General features: G+C 46.5%; 1 protein-coding gene across 1 annotated transcript in view; it reads left to right on the top strand.

Moving 5' to 3' along the window:
* NUGGC (nuclear GTPase, germinal center associated) overlaps positions 1-23,030 on the top strand; it is a gene marked incomplete at its 5' end in the record, with an annotated part of 77,124 nt that overhangs the window by 35,090 nt on the left and 19,004 nt on the right. The window contains 3 exon segments of the mRNA XM_038393962.2: positions 6,030-6,187; positions 15,022-15,160; positions 16,136-16,244. Of these exon segments, the coding sequence (XP_038249890.1) occupies positions 6,030-6,187; positions 15,022-15,160; positions 16,136-16,244 (406 nt within the window).

Genomic DNA, 23,030 nt, shown 5'->3' with positions numbered 1-23,030 from the left:
CCTCTTGTTCATATTCCTACCTATTCATGATGACGACAGCACCTCCTTTGTCAGCCTTTTTGATTATGATGTCAGAGTTGTTTCTGAGGCTGTGGATGGCACTGTGTTCTGCATGGCTGAGGTTATGGGGTAAGCGATGCTGCTTTTCCACAATTTCAGCTCACGCACGTCGGCGGAAGCACTCTATGTAGAAGTCCAGGCTGCTGTTTCGACCTTCAGGAGGAGTCCACCCAGAATCCTTCTTTTTGTAGTGTTGGTAGGAAGGTCTCTGTGGGTTAATATGTTGGTCAGAGGTGTGTTGGAAATATTCCTTGAGTCGGAGACGTCGAAAATAGGATTCTAGGTCACCACAGAACTGTATCATGCGATGCATGATAAGTGATGGTCACATAAACACCACCCTATATCGGAAACCTACTGACCGCTATTCCTACCTACATGCCTCTAGCTTTCATCCAGATCATACCACTCGATCCATTGTCTACAGCCAAGCTCTACGATATAACCGCATTTGCTCCAACCCCTCAGACAGAGACAAACACCTACAAGATCTCTATCATGCATTCCTACAACTACAATACCCACCTGCTGAAGTGAAGAAACAGATTGACAGAGCCAGAAGAGTCACCTACTACAGGACAGGCCCAACAAAGAAAATAACAGAACGCCACTAGCCATCACCTTCAGCCCCCAACTAAAACCTCTCCAACGCATTATCAAGGATCTACAACCTATCCTGAAGGACGACCCATCACTCTCACAGATCTTGGGAGACAGGCCAGTCCTTGCTTACAGACAGCCCCCTAATCTGAAGCAAATACTCACCAGCAACCACACACCACACAACAGAACCACTAACCCAGGAACCTATCCTTGCAACAAAGCCCGTTGCCAACTCTGTCCACATATCTATTCAGGGGATACCATCCTAGGGCCTAATCACATCAGCCACACTATCAGAGGCTCATTCACCTGCGCATCTACCAATGTGATATATGCCATCATGTGCCAGCAATGCCCCTCTGCCATGTACATTGGCCAAACTGGACAGTCTCTACGTAAAAGAATAAATGGACACAAATCAGACGTCAAGAATTATAACATTCAAAAACCAGTTGGAGAACACTTCAATCTCTCTGGTCACTCGATCACAGACCTGAGGGTGGCTATCCTTCAACAAAAAAGCTTCAAAAACAGACTCCAACGAGAGACTGCTGAATTGGAATTAATTTGCAAACTGGATACAATTAACTTAGGCTTGAATAGAGACTGGGAATGGATGAGTCATTACACAAAGTAAAATTATTTCCCCATGTTATTTATCCCCCCCACCTCACCCCCCACTGTTCCTCAGATATTCTTGTTAACTGCTGGAATTAGCCTACCTTGCTTGTCACCATGAAAGGTTTTCCTCCTTTCCCCCCCCCCCCGCTGGTGATGGCTTATCTTAAGTGATCACTCTCCTTACAGTGTGTATGATAAACCCATTGTTTCATGTTCTCTGTGTGTGTGTATATAAATCTCCCCTCTGTTTTTTCCACCAAATGCATCCGATGAAGTGAGCTGTAGCTCACGAAAGCTTATGCTCTAATAAATTTGTTAGTGTCTAAGGTGCCACAAGTACTCCTTTTCTTTTTGCGAATACAGAATAACACGGCTGCTACTATGAAACCTCTCTGTTGTAACTCTGGGGCTATTGTATGTAAAACCCTGATAAATGGAGGGTCATAGTTCCCAGTCATTTCCTGGGAAAGCACCGGACACTTTATTGATAAAACAAACTTTGGGTGCTCACAAAACACACAGTAAATTGTATACAACATTGTAATCTCATTTCGAATACTGTGAAGAACTTTTAAACAAAAGCTCTTAGACAGTAAATCTGCTTATACAGACTCTCCACCTTTTGTTTTGGCTACAAACGTTCCAATATAAAGTTTCAGTGTAACTCTGTCTGTAATCTGTAATTTGTATCCAAAGTGGTGCAGGGATTGGGATCAGCCTATAAAATATCCATTCCCTGGATCTCTACAAACCTCTCATTCTACAGGGCACCATCTTCTCCCCATAGACCAAGCTAACATGGGCAAGAATTCACAGACCCTCCCGACAGTAAGTGCTTCCCCATTCACATGCTCTCTAACAAAGACAGAATCCCAGTTCAGAGCAGTTAGCTGACAGCTAAATTTAAGTTCCACAAGTTCTGTAGCATGGTTGTTAATGGTATTGATTGCCATTTGATATTAATTTAATGAGCTGGGGGTAACGGATTCTCATTCCAGAATCAGACTCAACAGAATTAAAACAAATAAGTTCAATATCTTGTAGGGAACCCAGGGTGCATGGCAAAGACACTCACGCTGAGGGCAAAGCAAAGCCTTAGCCACTTTTATTAACACAATCAAGAAAGACAAGGAAGTTCCAAACCACAAAAACAAATAGCAGTAATATAGCATTAGGGATACCTGTGGTGTCATCCCCTCCATATGCTCATATACTTTTATACTCACACCCTTCCTAGGGGACCTGGTGGTGAAAGACAAAGGAGTAGCCCTGTCCCTGGCATGCCAAATGAGTCTGATGGTTCAGACCCCCAACACCCAAAGGTCGGTGGTAGATAAGAACAATGAAGAGCTGAAGGGTCAGTGATGGAAAGCTAGTGCCCGCTACATGGTGGCTTGGGCTATTGTAGGGCCTGGATGCTATCATGAATATTCATTCAGATGCCCAGCTTCCCATGTCCAAATCTGACTTCCTCACCCTCATAATATTGGGGTGCCCTTATCTGATAGGTTAACATATTAATGCCTTTAGCTCATTATCATAGATGTCACCTATTGCTAAAACAAGTTTGTGGTTAAACATCTGCCAAATATTCTATCCTAAAATATCCCAGCCCAGTATCAGTTCAGTGTTCCTGCAGTTGCCTGGTATTGTTAAATACCAACTCCCTCTCTTGAGCAAGCTATTACCCTAGATTTTGGGGAACTGGGAACTGTCGGGCCATTTTATTTATGCTAAGGGTCATAGGCGTACTGAACCACCTTAGGATAAGTAAAGTCAGTGCCTTAAAGGATACAGTCCTGTAGGTTCCTTGTGTTACTGCTAAGTAAAATAAAAGGCTAAGCTAGCTCTATGGGCTACACCACTAAAGGTAATAAATGTTCCCCCGGCCCCCACTCTCCTTCTAGGTCCATAAAACACACCGTTGTGTGTGATGGGTTCGGTCACAGTGACCCCCTTGGGACTGTCACCTGATGTGCTGAGATTACCTCTGAGCCTCCCTACCAGCTTGGGACTCCAGAACTCTGCCTTGTTGAGCCAGACACGCTAGCCAGCTGCAACACAGACCCAGGTCTGGTCCACGCCCCCAAAGCTGCAGACTTTAGCTAAAAACTGTTCAGCAGGTCACCTCTCTTTAGCACCCAGACACTCAGTTCCCAGTAGGATCCAAACCGCAAATAAATCCGTTTTACTCTGTATAAAGATTATACTGGGTGGACTCATAAATTGTCTGCCCTCTATAACACTGATAGAGAGAGATGCACAGCTGTTTGCTCCCCCAGGTATTAATCACTTCCTCTGGGTTTAATAATAAACGAAAGTGATTTTATTAAGTATAAAAAGTAGGATTTAAGTGGTTTCAAGTAATAACAGGCAGAACAAAGTAAGTTACCAAGCAAAGTAAAACAAAACATGCAAGTCTAAGCCTAATACAGTAAAGAAACTGAATACAGGTAAATCTAACCCTCAGAGATATTCCAATAAGCTTCTTTCACAGACTAGACTCCTTCTTAGTCTGGGCCCAATCCTTTCCCCGGTGCAGTTCTTGTTAGTTCCAGCTCAGGTGGTAACTATGGAATTTCTCATAACTGCAGCCCCCTTTGTTCTGTTCCACCCCCTTTTATAGCTTTGGCACAAGGAAGGAATCCTTTGTCTCTCTCTGGGTTTTCACCCCTCCTTCTAAATGGAAAAACACTAGGTTTAAGATGGATTCCAGTATCATATGACATGTTCACATGTCCTGTGAGACTTCCTTACCCACTGGCTGGCTCCCACATATACAGGAAGGCTTACAAGTAAACAGAGCCATTTACAATCAATTGTCCTGGTCAATGGGAGCCATCAAGATTCTAGGAGTACTTGTGGCACCTTAGAGACTAACAAATTTATTTGAGCATAAGCTTTCGTGAGCTACAGCCCACTTCATCGGAGCTCACGAAAGCTTATGTTCAAATAAATTTGTTCGTCTCTAAGGTGCCACAAGTACTCCTTTTCTTTTTGCGAATACAGACTAACACGGCTGCTACTCTGAAACCTATCAAGATTCTAAACCGCCATTAATGGCCCACACTTTGCATAATTATAATAAGACTTCAGAATAATACTTCATATTTCTAGCTTCAGATACAAGAATGATACATTCATACAAATAGGATTAACACACTCAGTAGATTACAAAATTTGTAATGATTCCTTACAAGAGACCTTTTGCATAAAGCATTTTCCAGTTACATTATATTCACATTCCAAGCATATTTTTATAAAGCATATGGAATGCAAAGTCACACTATGGACCAATATTATCCTATTACTTCCCTAGTAAGTAAAGTTGGAATAGCACTGACCTGTACCTGGAGTGGTGCAGGGATTGGGTCCCAGCACTCACAGCAACTTCAGTTCTTGGTCCTGCTTTGCTCAGCCTCTGCTGTTTTAATTCCTCTATTTATAACCTTCCCCCACTTGCTGATTGGCTCAGCTCTCAGAGGTACTTCGGTATGACCTGCAAAGCTACACAGCTTCATTAACCACTACTGAGCTCATCAGGTAACTGCCATGCCCTGTTCTGGAAGTTTCTGGGTCTTTCTGAGTTGTTCTGCCCTGTGCTCTGCATGTCTCTGCAAAGAGACAGAATAACCAGCTAAGATCCATGTCTTTCCTCACTGTATCTCCCACCTCCCGTGAAGGGACAAAGTCAAATGTTTCAGTGTAAAGCACATGGGTTAGAGTAGCTCTTCAGGACAGAGACTGTCTCTCATTATGGGTGCATCTACACTGCAGCTGGCATCTGATTGAGTGAATGCACTACAAGTAGAAGTGTAGCAGTGGTGGCATGGGTGTCGGGGGCTTGGGGGGTTAGCAGGGCTGGTGCAACCACTAGGCGAACAAGGTGGTTGCCTAGGGTGCCAAGTGGTTGGGGCCGACCAAAAGCGCACTCTGGGGAGGCGATGGAGTGGAGGTGAGCTGGGGCAGGGGGGCATGGTGAGGGCCGCCTGCAGCAAGTAACGGGGGGGGGAGGCGCACAGGAGAACCGCTCCCCACCCCAGCTCACCTCTGCTCCGCCTCCTCCCCTGAGCACACCGTCCCGCTCTGCTTCTCTCCCTCCCAAGCTTGCGCGCCAAACAGCTGATTGGCGTCACAAGCCTGGAAGGTGGGAGAAGCGGCAGTGAGCTTGGGGAGGAGGCGGAGCAGAGGTGAGCTGGGGCGGGAAGCTGCCGCGTGCGGCTCCCCGGGCTGAGGGAGGGGGCGGTGGGGAGCTGCCGCATGCGGCTCCCCTGGCTGAGGGAAGGGGCGGCGGGGAGCTGCCGCACAGCTCCCCGGGCTGAGGGAGGTGGCGGCAGGGAATTGCCGCACAGCTCCCCGGGCCGAGGGGAGGGAGGGAGGGAGGGAGGGAGGGAGAGGGCAGCAGGGAGCTGCTGCAGGGTGCCTCAGGGTGGGGGGGAGGGGAGCTGCCGCAGGGCTGGGGGCGGCGCAAGGTGAAAGTTTCGCCTAGGGCGCAAAACATCCTTGCACCGGCCCTGGGGGTTAGTTGCCCCAAGTACATACCATGGGTCTTGGACAGATCAGAGTTAGTGTGGCTATGTCTATTTCAGCTGGAAATTACACCTTCCAGCTCCTCTGCATGTATGTACAGCTCCCTGCACAATGGGGCCTTATCTTAACTCGGGTCTATAGGTCCTACTGTAATACAAATTGTAAGTAATGTATCCCATACCCATTTCATTACAACTGTGTTTCCAATTATCCAGTGAGACTCTGGCTACAGAGGCTTCCACAAGACCCTGAAAGCCGTGTGCCAGAAGAATGGTGTATATGCGTCCCGGGTCTTCGCCCGCATAGACCTAAATGTTGCCCTCGCTCAGCCCATCTATGACAAAATCAACCCCATGTTCGCAAACATATTCAGGTGAGAGGAGCCCTGTCCCACTCAGGCTGCAAAGACACCGAGCCTCCTTTGGTAGGGCTATCTGGGCCCCCCATTGGCCTCAGGATCCTGCAGAACCCTGTTCTCTGGCCCTCCTGGGTAACCCAGTCTGGTGGAGTCCCCCACCAGCTCCCCAATCCCATTCCAGCTGGAGCATGATGTGAGGTTCTGTGGGGACTAGAACCTGGGTGTGCAGGCTGACACCTCCACGCGACTACCCAGTGGCCACGGTAGGGCTGCATGTGTTATCATATAGACCAGGGATTCTCAAACTGGGGGTCATGACCCCTCAGGGAGTTGTGAGATTATTACATGGGGGGGGGGTTGTGAGCAGTCACCCTCCACCCCCAAACCCCCCTTCACCTCCAGCATTTATAATAGTGTTAAATGATAAAAAGTGTATTTTTAATGTATAAGGGGGGATCACACTCAGAGGCTTGCTGTGTGAACGAGGTCACCAATACAAACATTTGAGAACCATAGATATAGACCCTATGGAGATAAACACCACAGGAAGTACCAGCTGGCAAGGCCAGACTGACAGCTTCCTCGTGGCCCCTGATTGCTCCAGGCACCCTAGTTAAACCCTATAAAGGATTAGGAGCCCTATAAAGGCAGCAAAGCAGCCAGTCAGTGGTACAGGAGCTAGCAAACAGAACAGAAAACAGGGGAGTTTGAGTGGGAGTTTATAAGGGGAGCTTGCGGGAGGTGGTGTTTGTTTGTTTTTTGTTTCCACCTGACAGGACCTTAAGCAGGAAGGTTATGACAGATACAAAGGCAGCAGTGGTAGTGACCCAAGGAATGGAAGAGACAATGAAGATGACTGGATGTGGAAGCTGCAGGATGTACATTATCCTGGAGCGGGTACCTGAAAAGAGCTTCATTTGCATGAAATGCCACCATAGAGCTGGTGGAAGAGAAGATCCAAGGCTTGGAGATGCAAGTGGAAACTAGGTTGAATTTCAAAGGGTATTCAAGTGGATGATAGAAAGAAGGCGAGAGGAAGCTAAAGGGAAAAGTCAAGACTCTCAGATGCAAGCTGGACCGGAGAACTGTGAGGGTAGTCTGCTGGGTGAAGAAAGTGGCCAGAGGAAGCATGTGTCTACAAGAACCAGGCAGAGGAAAGACCAGCTAGTGAAGGGGAAATAGAGCTCAGGAACAGATTTGCTGAGCTGGAGAATGAAGAAGGGGCATAGCAGGCAGTAACAGAAGGTGAGAGGGCAAGGAAGAAGAGAAGAGTGGCTAGCCCTAAAAGCAGAGGGGAAGAGTCAATAGAGAGAGCCTCTATCCTCCTGGGAATGACTTGCAGAAGGTTGCAAGAGAGAACAAAAGACAAGAGGACTTACAGCCAGAAAAAAGGCTGGAGAATCGCACCACCTCCAAGATGAGGCAGATCTATCTGATTGGGGGCTCCTTACTAAAAAGAACAGACAGGCTTGTCACCAGAGCTGATCCGGAGAAAAAAAGGGTGTGCTGTCTGATGGGCGCTAAGATATGGGCTGGGCTGGATTTACAACTTACGTGCCCTTAGGTACAGAATCTTCAGCCCCACCCCCTTGCTCCCCATGTGGCCCAGCCTGGAGCCCCCCTCCTGCATCCCAAGGTAGCCCTGCCTGGAGCCCTCCAGAAGCCCTCTGTGGCCTGCTCTGCCTCCTAACCTGGCTCTGAGAAGGCTGCTGTGACTTGAGGAAAAACTGCCCCCACCACCTGCCTGCCAGCTGATTGCTGCCACTCGCAAGACCAGTCAGCTCGAGCCAGCTCAGGCTGATCTGGCACCACAGTGGCCTCTGGAAAATTCTGCCTCCCTCAGACAAGACTTCTGCACATGTTGCAAATGGCTAAGGGGAGGAAGCACGATGTGAGACAAGCAGCGTGTGGGGCATCTCAGCAGGGGGCAGGGCAGATCAGGAGGCTCTCTCCCTCCTGAACAGTGTGGCCAGCAGCAGCAGGGCAGCAAAATAGCTCAAAGTACCGCAACTCACAACTGGTAAAAATAGCCCAACTGGGCTAGGAAATTGCATACTTGGCAACCTAATGCTGTCACCCCTAGGCATGTGCCTAATTAGAAATACGGCACTGGATATGGGATGTGGATTGGAGGCTGAACAGGATCCTAACAGGAGCAGGCAAGAATCCATTGACCGTATTTCACATGGGAACAAATGATACCGGTAGATTCTTTCTGGAGCGCATCAAGGAAGACTGTGCCAGACTGGGGAAGATGTTTAAGAAAATGGAATCTCATCTTCAGTGGAAGGAGGATAATGAAGGCGAGACAAAATTATGATGATCAACAGATGGCTCAGGCAGTGGTGCTATCAGGAGAGCTTTGGGATGTTTGACCACTGGGAGGCATTCATGGAGAGAGAACTGTTACCTTGGGATGGACTCCACCTGAGTAGGGAGGAAAATAGACTTCTGGGATGGAGGTTGGCACAACTGATTAAAAGTGCTTTAAACGAGGAACTTGGGGGAGGGGGTTGGGAGATGCTCCTGTAATCTCCACGCCTGATTCTAATATTGACCAGAGGAAAATCAAGAAAGAAAGAATACGGCAGTAGGTAGGAGAATGAACATTCACAAGAAAGATACTGCCAATACCTGTGAAGGTAATAGATGGGCGATACTGGCAGTAGAATGATGGTACCCAATTGGGTGAGGAATCTGGGCAAAGCCAACCAACAACAGTTAAGATGTTTGTACACCAATGCAAAGAGCCTGAGGAACAACACGGAGTAGCTAGAACTACTGGTGCAGGAAGTGAAATCAGATACTATAAGGATATCAGAAACGTGGTGGAATAGTAGTCACAACTGGAATACAGGTATTGAAGGGTACTTGCTGTTCAGAAAAGACAGAACTAAAGGTAAAGATGGTGGAGCAGCATTGTATTTTAATGATGAGGCAGACTGTAAAGAAATTAGGAGTGATGGAATGGGTAAAACAGAGTCTGTTTGGGTCAAAATCACTTTGAGGAAGAAAGCTACCAGAGGCTCTACTGGGTTAGTGCTGGGGGTCTGCTACAGACCCCAGGATCTGATTTTGATCTGGATAGAGACCTCTTTTTAATATTTTTAGTGAAATAAATAGTACTGGGAATTGTGTGATTATGGGAGACTTTAATTTCCCAGATATAGATTAGAGGACAAGTGCTAGTAATAACAGTTGAGCCCAGATTTTCCTGGATGTGATGGCTGATAGATTTCTTCACCAAAGAGTCACGGAACCCACAAGAGGTGATGCCATTTTAGATTTTGGTATTAGTGTGTAGTGAGAACTGGTTCTAGAGGACAATCTTGGTTCGAGTGATCATGAGCTAATTCAATTTAAACTAAATGGAGGAAAAACCACAAATAGATCTGCAACTAGGGTCCTCGATGTCAAAAGGGCAAACTTTAGAAAATTAAGGGAATTAGTTAGGGAAGTGGACTGGACTGAAGAACTGAAGGATCTAAATGTGGAGGAGGCTTGGGATTACTTTAAATCAAAGTTGCAGAAGATACCTGAAGCCTGGATCCCAAGCAAGGGGGGAAATTTGTAGGGAAGCATTACCAGACCAAGCTGGATGAGCAAGTATCTCAAACAGATGATGAAGAGAAAGCAGAAAGCCTACAAAGAATGGAAGATGGGAAGGATCAGCAAGGAAAGCTACCTCTTTCAGGTCAGAAAGTATAGAGAAAAAGTGAGAACTGCCCAAAGCCAAGCAGAGTTGGACCTTGCAAAGGGAATTAAAACCAATAGTAAAAAGTTCTCTAACCATATAAATAAAAAGAAAACAAGGAAAGAAGGAGGACCACTAAACACTGAGGATGGGTGGAGATCAAAGATAATCTAAACATGGCCTAACACCTAAACAAATACTTTGCCTGAGTTTTTAATAAGGCAAATGAGGAGCTCAGGAGTAATAACAGGGTGGCTAATGGAAATGTGGTAATTTCTACTGTACTTCCATATCCTCATCTGAGATGGAAGTCAAACTAAACAGCTTCATGGGACTAAATCAGAGGGCTTGGATAATCTCAATCCAAGTATACTGAAGGAATTGGCACACGAAATCACAAGCCCAATAGCAAGGATTTTTAATGAATCTGGAAAACTCGGGAGTCATACCCTTCCCTTTATATTTATGACACAGGTACTATATTAGCAATCCTCCAGTCATAGGGTAACAACCTTTATGTATGCAGTAACATAAAATCCCTCCTGGCCAGAGGTACAGAATCCCTTTATCTGTAAGGGGTTAAGAAGCTCAAATCACCTGGTTGGCATCTGACCTAAAGACACCAATAGGACCAATAAGGAAAGAAGATACTTTCAAATCCGGGAGCGGGGGAAGAGGTTTTGTTTGTGCTCTTTTGTTTTTTTCTGGTTCCCTCTCTGGATAGAGAGAGAGACCAAGCAGGTAAACCATCTCTTGAAAAGATACCTGAAATGATGCATTTAAAATTACAGAAATTGTAAGTAAAGGCAAGGAAATGTCTTAGATTATCTTTTGTTTTAGCTTGTGAATTTTCCCTATGCTAAGAGGGAGATTTATTCCTGTTTTTTGTAACTTTTGAAGCTAAGCCTAGAGGGGAATCCACTATGTTTTAAATCTTTTTATTTACCCTGTAAAGTTACCTTCCATTCTGATTTTGCAGGTGTGAGTCTTTTTTACTTTTTTTAAAAAATTAAATTCTTCTTTTAAGAACCTGATTGATTTTCAGTGTGCTAAAAACCCAGGGGTTTGGTCTGTGCTCACTTTGTAACCAATTGGTTAGTATATTATTCTCAAGCCTCCCCAGGAAAGGGGGTGAAGGGGCTTGGGGGAATATTTTGGGGAAACGGACTCCAAGTGGCCCTTTTTCCTGGATTTTTGTCTAAATCACTTGGTGGTGGCAGAAATACTGTACAAGGAAAGGATTTGTGCCTTGGGGAAGTTTTAACCTAAGCTGGTAGAAATGAGTTTAGGAGGTCTTTCGTGTGGGTCCCCACATCTGTACCCCAGAGTTCAGAGTGGGAAGTAAACCCTGACAACCTGTTTTTAAGAAAGGGGGAAAAAGAGATCTGAAAAACTACAGCCCTGTTAGTTTGACCTCAGTTGTATGCAAGGTCTTAGAACAAAATAAAGAGAAAGTATTTAAGGACATAGTGGTAAACAGAAATTGGGATAAAATACAACAAGGTTTTTCAGAATGTAGATAGTGCCAGACCAGCCTGATCTCTTTCTTTGAGAAAACAACTGATTTTTTTAGACAAAGGAAATTCAGTAGATCTAATCTCCCTGGATTTCAGTAAGGCATTTGATAAAGTTCCACATGGAAAATTAGTTAAATTGGAGAAGATGGGGATTAATATGAGAATTGAGGGGTGTATAAGGAACTGGTTAAAAGGTAGACTACGACAGGTCATACTGAAAGGTGAACTGAGAGTCTGGAGGGAGATCCCTGGTGGAGTTCCTCAGGGATTGGTCTTGAGAACCATCTTATTTAACATTTTTATTCATGACCTTGGCACAAAAAGTGGGAGTGCTCTAATAAAATTTGCAGATGACACAAAGTTAGGAGGTATTGACAATACAGAGTGGGACCAGAATATCATATTAGATCTGGACAACCTTTGAAAACTGGAGTAATAGAAATGGAATGAAATTTCATCATGCAAAGTACAAGGTTATGCACTTAGGAACTAACAAGAATTTTTGCTATAAGCTGGGAACTTATCAGTTGGAAGCAACAGAGGAGGAGAAAGACCTGAGTGTATTGGTGGATCACAGGATGACTAGGAGCCGCCAATGTGATGTGGCCATGAAAAAGGCTAATGCGATCCTAGGATGCATCAGGCCAGGTATTTCCTGTAGCAGTAAGAAAGTATTAATACCATTATACGAGGCACTGGTGAGAGCTCATCTGGAATACTGTGTGCAATTCTGGTCTCCCATATTTAAGAATGATGAATTCAAATTGGAGTAGGTGCAGAGAGGGAATACTAGGATGACCTAAAGAATGGAAAATCTATGTTATGAGAGGAGACTCAGAGCTGCGCTTGTTCAGCCTAACCAAATGAAGGCTGAGGGGAGATATGATTGCTCTCTATAAATACATCAGGGGGATAAACACCAGGGTGGGAGAGGAGTTATTTCAGTTAAGAGCCAGTGTTGACACAAGAACAAATGGCTATAAACTGGCCATCAGCAAATTCAGGCTTGAAATTTGATGAAGGTTTCTAACCATCAGAGGAGTGAAGTTCTGGAACGGCATCCGAAGGGGAGCCATGGGGGGCAAAAAACTAATTGGCTTTAAGACTGAACTTGATAAATTATGGAAGGGATGGTTTGATAAGACAGCCTACAATGGCATGTAGCTGATCTTTGACTGCTAGTGGCAAATATACCCAATGGTGGTGATGGGACACTAGATGGGGAGGGCTCTGAGGTACTACACTGAATTCTTTCTGAGGTGTCTAACTGGTGTGTCTTGCTGAAATGTTCAGTGTCCAATGGACCGCCATATTTGGGGTCGGAAAGGAATTCTTTCCCCGGTCAGATTGGCAGAGAGCCTTGGGTATTTTGCCTTCCTCTGCAGCATGGGGCATGGATCACTTAGAGGTTTAAACTAGTGTAAATGGTGGTGTCATAAATGTAAAGGGAAGGGTAAAGGGTAAACACCTTTAAATCCCTCCTGGCCAGAGGAAAAACCCTTTCACCTGTAAAGGGTTAAGAAGCTAAGACAACTTCATTGGCACCTGACCAAAATGACCAAGGAGGAGTCAATGAGGAGACAAGATACTTTCAAAGCTGGGGGGGGGGGGGACAAAGGGTTCTCTCTGTCTCTGTGTTGCTTTTGCCAGGACCAGAGCAGGAATGCAGGTCAGAACGGTAAAAAGTCAGTAAGCAATCTAGTTAGATATGCGTTAGATTCTGTTTTGGTTAAATGGCTGATAAAATAAGTTGTGCTGGATGGAATGTATATTCCTGGTTTTGTGTCTTTTTGTAATTTAAGATTTAGCCTAGAGGGATTCTCTATGTTTTGAATCTGATTACCCTGTAAGGTATTTACCATCCTGATTTTACAGAGGTGATTCTTTTACTTTTTCTTTAATTAAAATTCTTCTTTTAAGAACCTGATTGCTTTTTCATTGTTCTTAAGATCCAAGGGTTTGGGTCTGTGTTCACCTATGCAAATTGGTGAGGATTGTTATCAAGCCTTCCCCAGGAAAGGGGGTGTAGGGCTTGGGGGGATTTTGGGGGGAAAGACGTTTCCAAGTGGGCTCTTTCCTTGTTATATTTGCTAGACGCTTGGTGGTGACAGCAATAAAGTCCAGGGACAAAAGGTAAAATAGTTTGTACCTTGGCAAACTTTTAACCTAAGCTGGTAAAAATAAGCTTAGGGTTTTTTTCATGCAGATCCCCACATCTGTACCCTAGAGTTCAGAATGGGGAAGGAACCTTGACAGGTGGATTCTCTAACTTGAAGTCTTGAAATCACGATTTGAGGACTCCAGGAACTCAGCCAGAGGTTCTGGGTCTATTACAGGAGTGGGTGGGTGATGTTCTGGGGCCTGCAATGTGCAGGAGGTCAGATTAGATGACCATGATGGTCCCTTCAGGCCTTAAAGTCTTAGTCTGTAAGATCTGCCTCTTGGCTCACTGTTGGACTCCTGACCACAGCTCTGATCCATACTCTGAATCCTGGCCTCTAACCATCCCTGCTCTGACCACTAGGCATGACTGTCCAAGCCCCAGTCGTGACACATTATTATGACTGTAGATGGACAATCAGCCCCGACTCTCCTCTCTCGTCCACCATTTATAATTGTTATGGTAGGGCCTAGGAACCCCAGTGACGGATTCTGGCTCTCATTGTGCTAGGCACTATGTGGACATGTTAACAAGAAGACAGACCCTGCTCACAGTCTGGGCGTCAGACAAACACTGGTGATGGATAGGAAGATGAGTAACAAAATGAAGTGTGCTTAGCAAAAAGCAGATATCTCAGATGCCACTAGCGTAGCCCAGGCCCAAGGGGGTGCTGTGTAGGTCCCAGCAGAGCTGGGTTTAAGGGAGGATTTCAGGACAATAAGGTGACACCTTGACAAATTTTGCAGCTCCATTGATTTCAGCGGGCCTGCCCCTACCTGCCATTCACACTTTCAGTAATTTCACTATATCTAAGTAACTTAGGGAAATGCCACCCTGTGCCCCTTTGGGGATTAAGTGGCGTTGGATACTGGCACGTAAGGAAGTGAATAAAGCTCCGTGGCTTCAATCCACCCCCGCTGCCCAAAAGGAGAAGGGCTCAGCCCAGTAGTTGAGGCAGTGGAGGTGTGGCTCCTGCAGAGCTGGGAAGGTCAAAGTGTTTAACACAGCTGCTATGGAAAGGTGTGTTTGAGTGTTTGCGCCTTCCCAGAGAATTAAACTGTTAAAATCACATCCTCAGCCTGGACTAGGTTGGTGTAAAGGGCACTTAAAACTGCTCTCACCTAGGGGACTCTTCCAACTATGCCAGCTTTACACCATCGGCTGCCCCTAGCCCTAGCAAAGAGGGTGATCTGGAGTTGAGCAAAGGGAGGGAGGTAGTGTGATAGGCACCTGTGTGCACTGGATTCAAGTGATTCTGAGCTGACGGAACAGTTCTCAGGGGATTGGTCCAGGTGATGTTAGATTAGCCCTGTGGCTGCTCTAGCTTATGCCAGAGTCAGCATGGCACCTGGCCAGCTGTGGGATTGGAGCGGGGGATACAGATGTCTTAGAACCTTTGTTTCTCCTCCTACCTCCCCACTCAGCTGTGTCGAGCCCATTTGTCTTTTTAATGAATCATATTTTATTATCCAACTAGGATCCAAAAGGGAACCAGAGCCTTGCTGAAACCCTGCTTTGATATGTTCAAAGACTCGGTGCAAGAGAAAATCCGCGAGGTTGGGAAGAAGAGCCCAGTGACCAGTGACCACTGCAAGCTCAATTTCTTCATTGAGGAAGTAAGTTGAGGTTAGGATAAGAGTGAGTGCTCTGCCCTGCCAGCCAGCACATCTGGGGTAAGGGTCATCCAGCTATCCTGCCCCTCTGCTTGGCAGGGCTGCAGGATGGGGATAACAATGGGAGAGTAACAATGGTTGATTGGGGACTCTCGGGGAGTGCAGGATCGGCTCTGTGATGAACTCTGCCTTCTGATCCACTGATAAGAGACATGAACAGCTGTAGGTTGTAGCCAACACACAGTGTTTAACATATATTACCTGGCATCCATGCAGGGCCAGACTCTCAGGTGCAGAAGAGCTGTGTTTAGAACAGGACCCAGGGGGGTGGGGGGAAGAAATCACCTTGACTCCAGGACTGGTTTGGCCCTGGTGTAACTTAGAGCAGTGGTTCTCAACGCCGGTCCACCGCTTGCTCAGGGAAAGACCATGGTGGTCCGGGCCGGTTTGTTTACCTGCCATGTCCACAGGATTGGCCGATCGTGGCTCCCAGCGGCCACGGTTCGCCGCTCCAGGTGAATGGGGGCTGTGGGAAGGGCAGCCAGCACATCCCTCGGCCCGTGCCGCTTCCCGCAGCCCCCAGGTGGAAAACCCAGCAGAGACTCAAAGTCTGCACCCCCAACCAGGGAATCTTCAGACACTTCAGAATCTTCTGCACCCCCAACCAGGGAATCTTCATGAGCCACAGGAGTAATGAAGTTAGTTAGAAGGCAACAGGTGCTCTTTAGCCTTTAAGCTGGGAAAAGGTATGTGGAGCTCACAGGCTGTTTGAATTCACATATTTGTATCTAAAACTCTGGCCTTAAGAATCCCACACCTGCATATTCCACCTTGATTCTGGGTCTAACCAATAAGCAAAGCACCTCCCCACCCTGAAATCCCTGATCAGATCTCCTGTGCGAAACCGTTTATTTAGATTGTTTTTACAAATGAGGGATTGAAAAGATAATGGCAAATGCTTTAAATTGATTCACGCAGACAAACATCATCCTGAGGACCCTGGAAAGAGAGATCCTTAAGAAGAAGATGGCTGTCTACGAGTCCCTTCTGCTGTCCATCCAGAGTGACCTAAAGCCTTACTATGAAGGTAGGAACCTTTTGCTGGGTGACCCTGAATTTTGTGTTGGTTGTTCTCTGGCATCAGGCCGTGAGGGAGTGGTGATGATGATGATGAACTTCTTTAACTTTATCCTTCAAACTGGAAAAATGCCTGACAAAGGGAGAGCACATAGAATCATAGAATATTAGGGTTGGAAGGGACCTCAGGAGGTCATCTAGTCCAACCCCCTGCTCAAAGCAGGACCAGTCCCTAACTAAATTATCCCATCCAGGACTTTCTCAAGCCTGACCTTAAAAAAACTCTAAGGAAGGAGATTCCACCACCTCCCTAGGTAACCCATTCCAGTGCTTCACCACTCTCATAGTGAAAAAGATTTTCCTAATATCCAACCTAAACCTCCCCCACTGCAACTTGAGACCATTACTCCTTGTTCTGTCCTCTGATACCACTGAGAACAGTCTAGATTCATCTCTTTGGAACTCCTCTTCAGGTAGTTGAAAGCAGCTATCAAATCCCCCCTCATTCTTCTCTTCCACAGACTAAACAATCCCAGTTTCTCAGCCTTTCCTCATAAGTCATGTGTTCCAGTCCCCTAATCATTTTTGTTGCCCTCCGCTGGACACTTTCCAGTTTTTCCACATCCTTCTTGTAGTGTGGGGCCCAAAACTGGACACAGTACTTCAGATGAGGCCTCACCAATGTCGAATAGAGGGGAACTATCACATCCCTCGATCTGCTGGCAATGCCCCTCTTATACAGCTCAAAATGCCATTGGCCTTCTTGGCAACAGGGCACACTGTTGACTCCTATCCAGCTTCTCATCCACTGTAATCCCTAGGTCCTCTTCTGCAGAACTCCTGCTTAGCCACTCGGTCCCTAGTCTGTAGCGGTGCATGGGATTCTTCCATCCTAAGTGCAGGACTCTGCACTTGTCCTTGTTGAACCTCATCAGATTTCTTTTGGCCCAATCCTCTAATTTGTCTAGGGCCCTCTGTATCCTGTCCCTACCCTCCAGCGTATCTACCTCTCCTCCCAGTTTAGTGTCATCTGCAAACTTGCTGAGGGTGCAATCCACGCCATCCTCCAGATCATTAATGAAGATATTGAACAAAACCGGCCCCAGGACCAACCCTGGGACACTCCGCTTGATACCGGCTGCCAACTATATATGGAGCCATTGATCACTACCCTTTGAGCCTGATGATCTAGCCAGCTTTCTATCCACCTTTATAGTCCATTCATCCAGCCCATACATCTTTAACTTGCTGGCAAGAATACTGTGGGAGACGGTGTCAAAAGCTTTGCTAAAGTCAAGGAATAACACGTCCACTGCTTTCCCCTCATCCACAGAGCCAGTTATCGCATCGCAGAAGGCAATTAGATTAGTCTGGGTTGCCTCCCTCATTCAGCAAGGGGCCCACACTTTCCTTGACTTTCTTCTTGTTGCTAACATACCTGAAGAAACCCTTCTTGTTACTCTTAACATCTCTTGCTAGCTGCAACTCCAAGTGTGATTTGGCCTTCCTGATTACACTCCTGCATGCCTGAGCAATATCTTTATACTCCTTCCTGGTCATTTGTCCAATCTTCCACTTCTTGTAAGCTTCTTTTTTGTGTTTCAGATCAGCAAGGATTTCACTTTTAAGCCAAGCTGGTCGTCTGCCATATTTACTATTCTTTCTACAGATTGGGATGGTTTGTCCCTGCTCCTGGACTCCTTTCCCCCCTCACGTTATTCTCCCAGGGGATCCTGCTCATCAGTTCCCTGAGGGAGTCAAAGTTTCTGAAGTCCAGGGTCTCTATTCTGCTGCTCTCCTTTTTTTTTTTTTTCCTTGTGTCAGGATCCTGAACTCGACCATCTCATGGTCACTGCCTCCCAGGTTCCATCCACTTTTGCTCCCCCTACTAATTCTTCCCAGTTTGTGAGCAGCAGGTCAAGAAGAGCTCTGCCCCTTGTTGGTTCCTCCAGCACTTGCACCAAGAAATTGTCCTCTACACTTTTCAAAAACTTCCTGGATTGTCTGTGCACTGCTGTATTGCTCTCCCAGCAGCTATCAAGTGATTGAAGTCTCCCATGAGAACTATGGCCTGCAATCTAGTAACTTCCGTTAGTTGCCGGAAGAAAGCCTCATCCACCTCATCCCCCTGGTCCGATGGTCTATAGCAGACTCCCATCACGACATCACCCTTGTTGCTCACACTTCTAAACTTAATCCAGAGACACTCAGGTTTTTGTGCAGTTTCATACCAGAGCTCTAAGCAGTCGTACTGCTCCCTTATATACAATGCAACTCCCCCACCTTTTCTGCCCTGCCTGTCCTTCCTGAACAGTTTATATCCATCCATGACAGTGCTCCAGTCATGTGAGTTATCCCACCAAGTCTCTGTTATTCCAATCACATCATAATTCCTTGACTGTACCAGGACTTCCAGTTCTCCCTGCTTGTTTCCCAGGCTTCTTGCATTTGTGTATAGGCACTTGAGATGACTTGCTGATCATCCCTCTTTCTCAGTATGAGGCAGGAGCCCTCCCTTCTCATGCTCTCCTGCTTGTGCTTCCTCTCCACTTACATCAGGGCTTTGGTCTTCTTCCCCCGGTGAACCTAGTTTAAAGCCCTCCTCATGAGGTTAGCCAGCCTTCTTGCGAAGAAGCTCTTCCCTCTCTTCGTTAGGTGGAGCCTGTCTCTGCCTAGCACTCCTTCTTCTTGGAACACCATCCTATGGTCAAAGAATCCAAAGCCTTCTCTCCGATACCACCTGCGTAGCCATTAGTTGACTTCCACGATTTGACCATCTCTTCCCGGGCCTTTTCCTTCCATGGGGAGGATGGACGAGAACACCACTTGCGCCTCAAACTCCTTTATCCTTCTTCCCAGAGCCACGTAGTTTGCAGTGATTCGCTCAAGGTCATTCTTGGCAGTATCATTGGTGCCCACATGGAAAAGCAGGAAGGGGCAGCGATCCGAGGGCTTGATGAGTCTTGGCAGTCTCTCAGTCACATCGTGAATCCTAGCTCCTGACAAGCAGCAGACTTCTCGGTTTTCCCGGTCAGGGCAGCAGATAGATGACTCAGTCCCCCTGAGGAGAGAGTCCCCGACCACCACCACCTGCCTCCTTCTCTTGGGAGCAGTGGTCATGGAACCCCCAACCCTAGGACAGGGCATCTCATGCCTTCCAATCTGCGGAGTCTCCTTCTGTTCCCTTCCCTCAGATGTATCATCTAGTCCACTCTCCACATTAGTACCTGTGGAAAGAACATCAAAACGGTTGCTTATCTGTATCTGCATTGCTGGTACATGGACGCTCCCCTTTCTTCTTCTGGAGGTCACATGCTGCCAAATTTCTTCACCGTCCTTCTGTCCCAGCTGCGCAGCCTGCTCTGAATCTTCAGAACATTGGGTCCGTAGATGCATATCCTGACGTCTGTCCAGGAAATCTTCAGTTTCTCTTTTATGCAACGCAGGGTCAATACTTGTTTCTCCAGACCTTGAACCTTCTCTTCAAATATGGAGACCAGTTTGCAGTTTGTACAGACAAAATTGCTTCTTTCCTGTGGAAAAAAGACAAACATGGCACATCCAGTGCAGGTCACAACAGCTGAATGCTCCCCATCCATATTATCTTCTTTCTACAAGCTTCCTCAGGAGTTGTAGTAACTACTCAGAGAAGCCTGCAAGACATTGGTCTCTATCCTCAAGCATAAAGGGGATGTTTAAGCATGTTGTTATTACTGACTCTCATGGGGTGTATGTACCCCAAGCTGGTCCAGCAAGCAAAGGTTTAGCACAGTCACTGCTGATTGGCAGCCTCACCGCAGCTGGGAGTATCAAAGGGCAGAGAAGCAGAGGGGCGTGGTGCTTGCCAGAGGAGTGAGCAGACGGAGAAGGGGACTCCTGCCAGCAGCCTGATGAAGAGCCACCAGGGACAACACCCTAGAAAGAGACAACCGGAGCACCAGGCTGAAAAGCCTGCAGAAACCCGAGGGAAGGTAGGAAGGAGCTCAGGGCATAGCCAGAGTCGACAAACGCTGATCCAGTTTATCTAGCTTGAGGCCCTGAGCTGGAACCCAGTGGAGTGGGCAGGCCTGGGTTCCCCTACTGACCCTACTAGCTCTGTGGATGAGGAGAAAGTAGTGGACGTGTTGTTCCTAGACTTTAACAAAGCTTTTGATACTGTCTCCCACAGTATTCTTGCCAGAAAGTAAAAGAAGTGTGAGCTGGATGAATGGACTATAAGGTGGATAGAAAGCTGGCTAGATCATCAGGCTGAACAGGTAGTGATCAATGGCTCCATATATAGTTGGCAGCCTGTATCAAGCGGAGTGCCCCAAGGGTCAGTCCTGGGGCCGGTTTTGTTCAATATCTTCATTAATAATCTGGAGGATGGCGTGGATTGCACCCTCAGCAAATTTGCAGATGACACTAAACTGGGAAGAGAGGTAGATACGCTGGAAGATAGGAACAGGATACAGAGGGACCTTGACAAATTAGAGGATTGGGCCAAAAGAAATCTGATGAGGTTCAACAAGGACAAGTGCAGAGTCCTGCACTTAGGATGGAAGAATCCCATGCACCGCTACAGACTAGGGACAGAATGGCTAAGCAGCAGTTCTGCAGAAAAGGACCTAGGGGTTACAGTGGACAAGAAGCTGGATATGAGTCAACAGTGTGCCCTGTTGCCAAAAAGGCCAATGGCATTTTGAGCTGTATAAGGGGGCATTGCCAGCAGATAGAGGGACGTGATAGTTCCCCTCTATTCGACATTGGTGAGGCCTCATCTGGAGTACTGTGTCCAGTTTTGGGCCCCACACTACAAGAAGGATGTGGAAAAACTGGAAAGAGTCCAGCGGAGGGCAACAAAAATGATCAGGGGGCTGGAACACATGACTTATGAGGAGAGGCTGAAGAACTGGGATTGTTTAGTCTGCGGAAGAGAAGAATGAGGGGGGATTTGATAGCTGCTTTCAACTACCTGAAAGGGGGTTCCAAAGAGGATGGATCTAGACTGTTCAGTGGTGGCAGATGACAGAACGATGATCTCAAGTTACAGTGGGGGAGGTTTAGGTTGGATATTAGGAAAAACTTTTTCACTAGGAGGGTGGTGAAGCACTGGAATGGGTTATCTAGGGAGGTGGTGGAATCTCCTTCCTTAGACGTTTTTAAGGTCAGGCTTGACAAAGCCCTGGCTGGTATGATTTAGTTGGGGATTGGTCCTGCTTTGAACAGGGGGTTGGACTAGATGATCTCCTGAGGTCCCTTCCAACCCTGATATTCTATTCTTCTATGACCCCCTGATGAACTTAAGGGCAGAGAGAGTTTTCAGATTTCTGGGCATCAGGAATAGATTAACAGCCCTGCCAGGCTGAGTGAACTCAGGTGCCATGCCCCGCCTGGCCAGATAGGGCACCATTGCACCAACGCACTGACTCACACAGACCCATCAAGTAAATGAGTCACACGATGAAATGGCTGGAAAGAATTATCGAGAAAAGACTTTGTGAGGAACTGGAGCATCAAGTAAGTGACAGACAATTTGTGTTTGTGCCAGGAATGTCAATGATCAACGCAGTGTCTGCAGCCCAAATACTGCAGAAGTACAGAGAGAAACGCAAGGAATTTCATTTAGTGTTTGTGGACTTAGAGAAGGCTTATGAGAGCATCCCTCGAGGTGATGCCTGTGGACTCGCAATCTGCAGGAGTTATATGTTCAGACGATCATGGACATGTACAAGGGCCGCAAAATTGTAGTGAGGAGCAGCTCTGGCTCCAGTGGGCCATTTACCGTAAGGTCTACAACAAGGATCAGCTTTAAGCCCATTCATATTTGTGATTGTAATGGACACCTTGAGGCAGAGCATTAGGAGAGAGGCTCTATGGAGCATGCTTTTCACGGATGACATAATGTTGTGTCGCAAGGATAAACATGAACTAGAAAGGGGCCTAGAATGATGGATGGCTGCAGGAGATGAACATGGTTTACAAATCAGCTGACAAAAGATGGAATGCACATGATGCTTCTTGGAGAGGGACAAGGAGAAGCCAGTAAAGCTGGATGGTATAGCGTTGCAGTACGTGTAATAATTTAAATATCTCGGATCAGTGTTGAGCCTTGACGGGAATGTGGAAATGGATGTTAAGAGTCTCATGAAGAGCACTTGGTGTGTAAATGGAGGGAGTTGATGAGTTCTCTTTAATACCAAGATACCAAGAAAACTGAAAAGCAAAGCATATAAGACCATAGTTAGACCGGTTTCAGAGTAGCAGCCGTGTTAGTCTGTATTCGCAAAAAGAAAAGGAGTACTTGTGGCACCTTAGAGACTAACAAATTTATTTGAGCATAAGCTTAGTTAGACCAGCATAAGCATAGTTAGACCAGCCATGACATATAGGTCAAAATGCTGGCCAAGGAGGAAGAGAGAATGACTAGTTCACACTGCGGAAATGAGAATGCTCTGGGGACAATGGGTAAGACCAGAACTGAGAGTCTAATCAGTGAGATGGTATGATGCAGTTCATCCCATCAGGAAAAAGCTGAAGGCGTGTTAACTGAGGTGGCTAGGTCGTGTGAGACAACAACACATTGATAGAGTACAGTATCTACGATTCACAGGACGAAGACCATGAGGAAGACCCAGGAAAGGGTGGTTTGAGATGCTGGAGGAGGACATGAAGAAGTTTCATGTCAGGTTGGAAGATATGCTTGACAGGAATGCTTGGAAACCAAGAACAAGAGCCACCGACCCTGACTAAAATTGGACAGAAAAGCAAAGAAGTAGTTTGTTCTCTGGCCTCTTGAGATGTTTTTTTCAGGCAG

Source organism: Dermochelys coriacea, chromosome 3 (genome assembly GCF_009764565.3).
Source record: "Dermochelys coriacea isolate rDerCor1 chromosome 3, rDerCor1.pri.v4, whole genome shotgun sequence".
Lineage (NCBI taxonomy): Eukaryota > Metazoa > Chordata > Testudines > Dermochelyidae > Dermochelys > Dermochelys coriacea.
The sequence above is the reverse complement of the archived record's forward strand: the minus strand, read 5'-3'. Positions and strand labels throughout refer to the sequence as shown.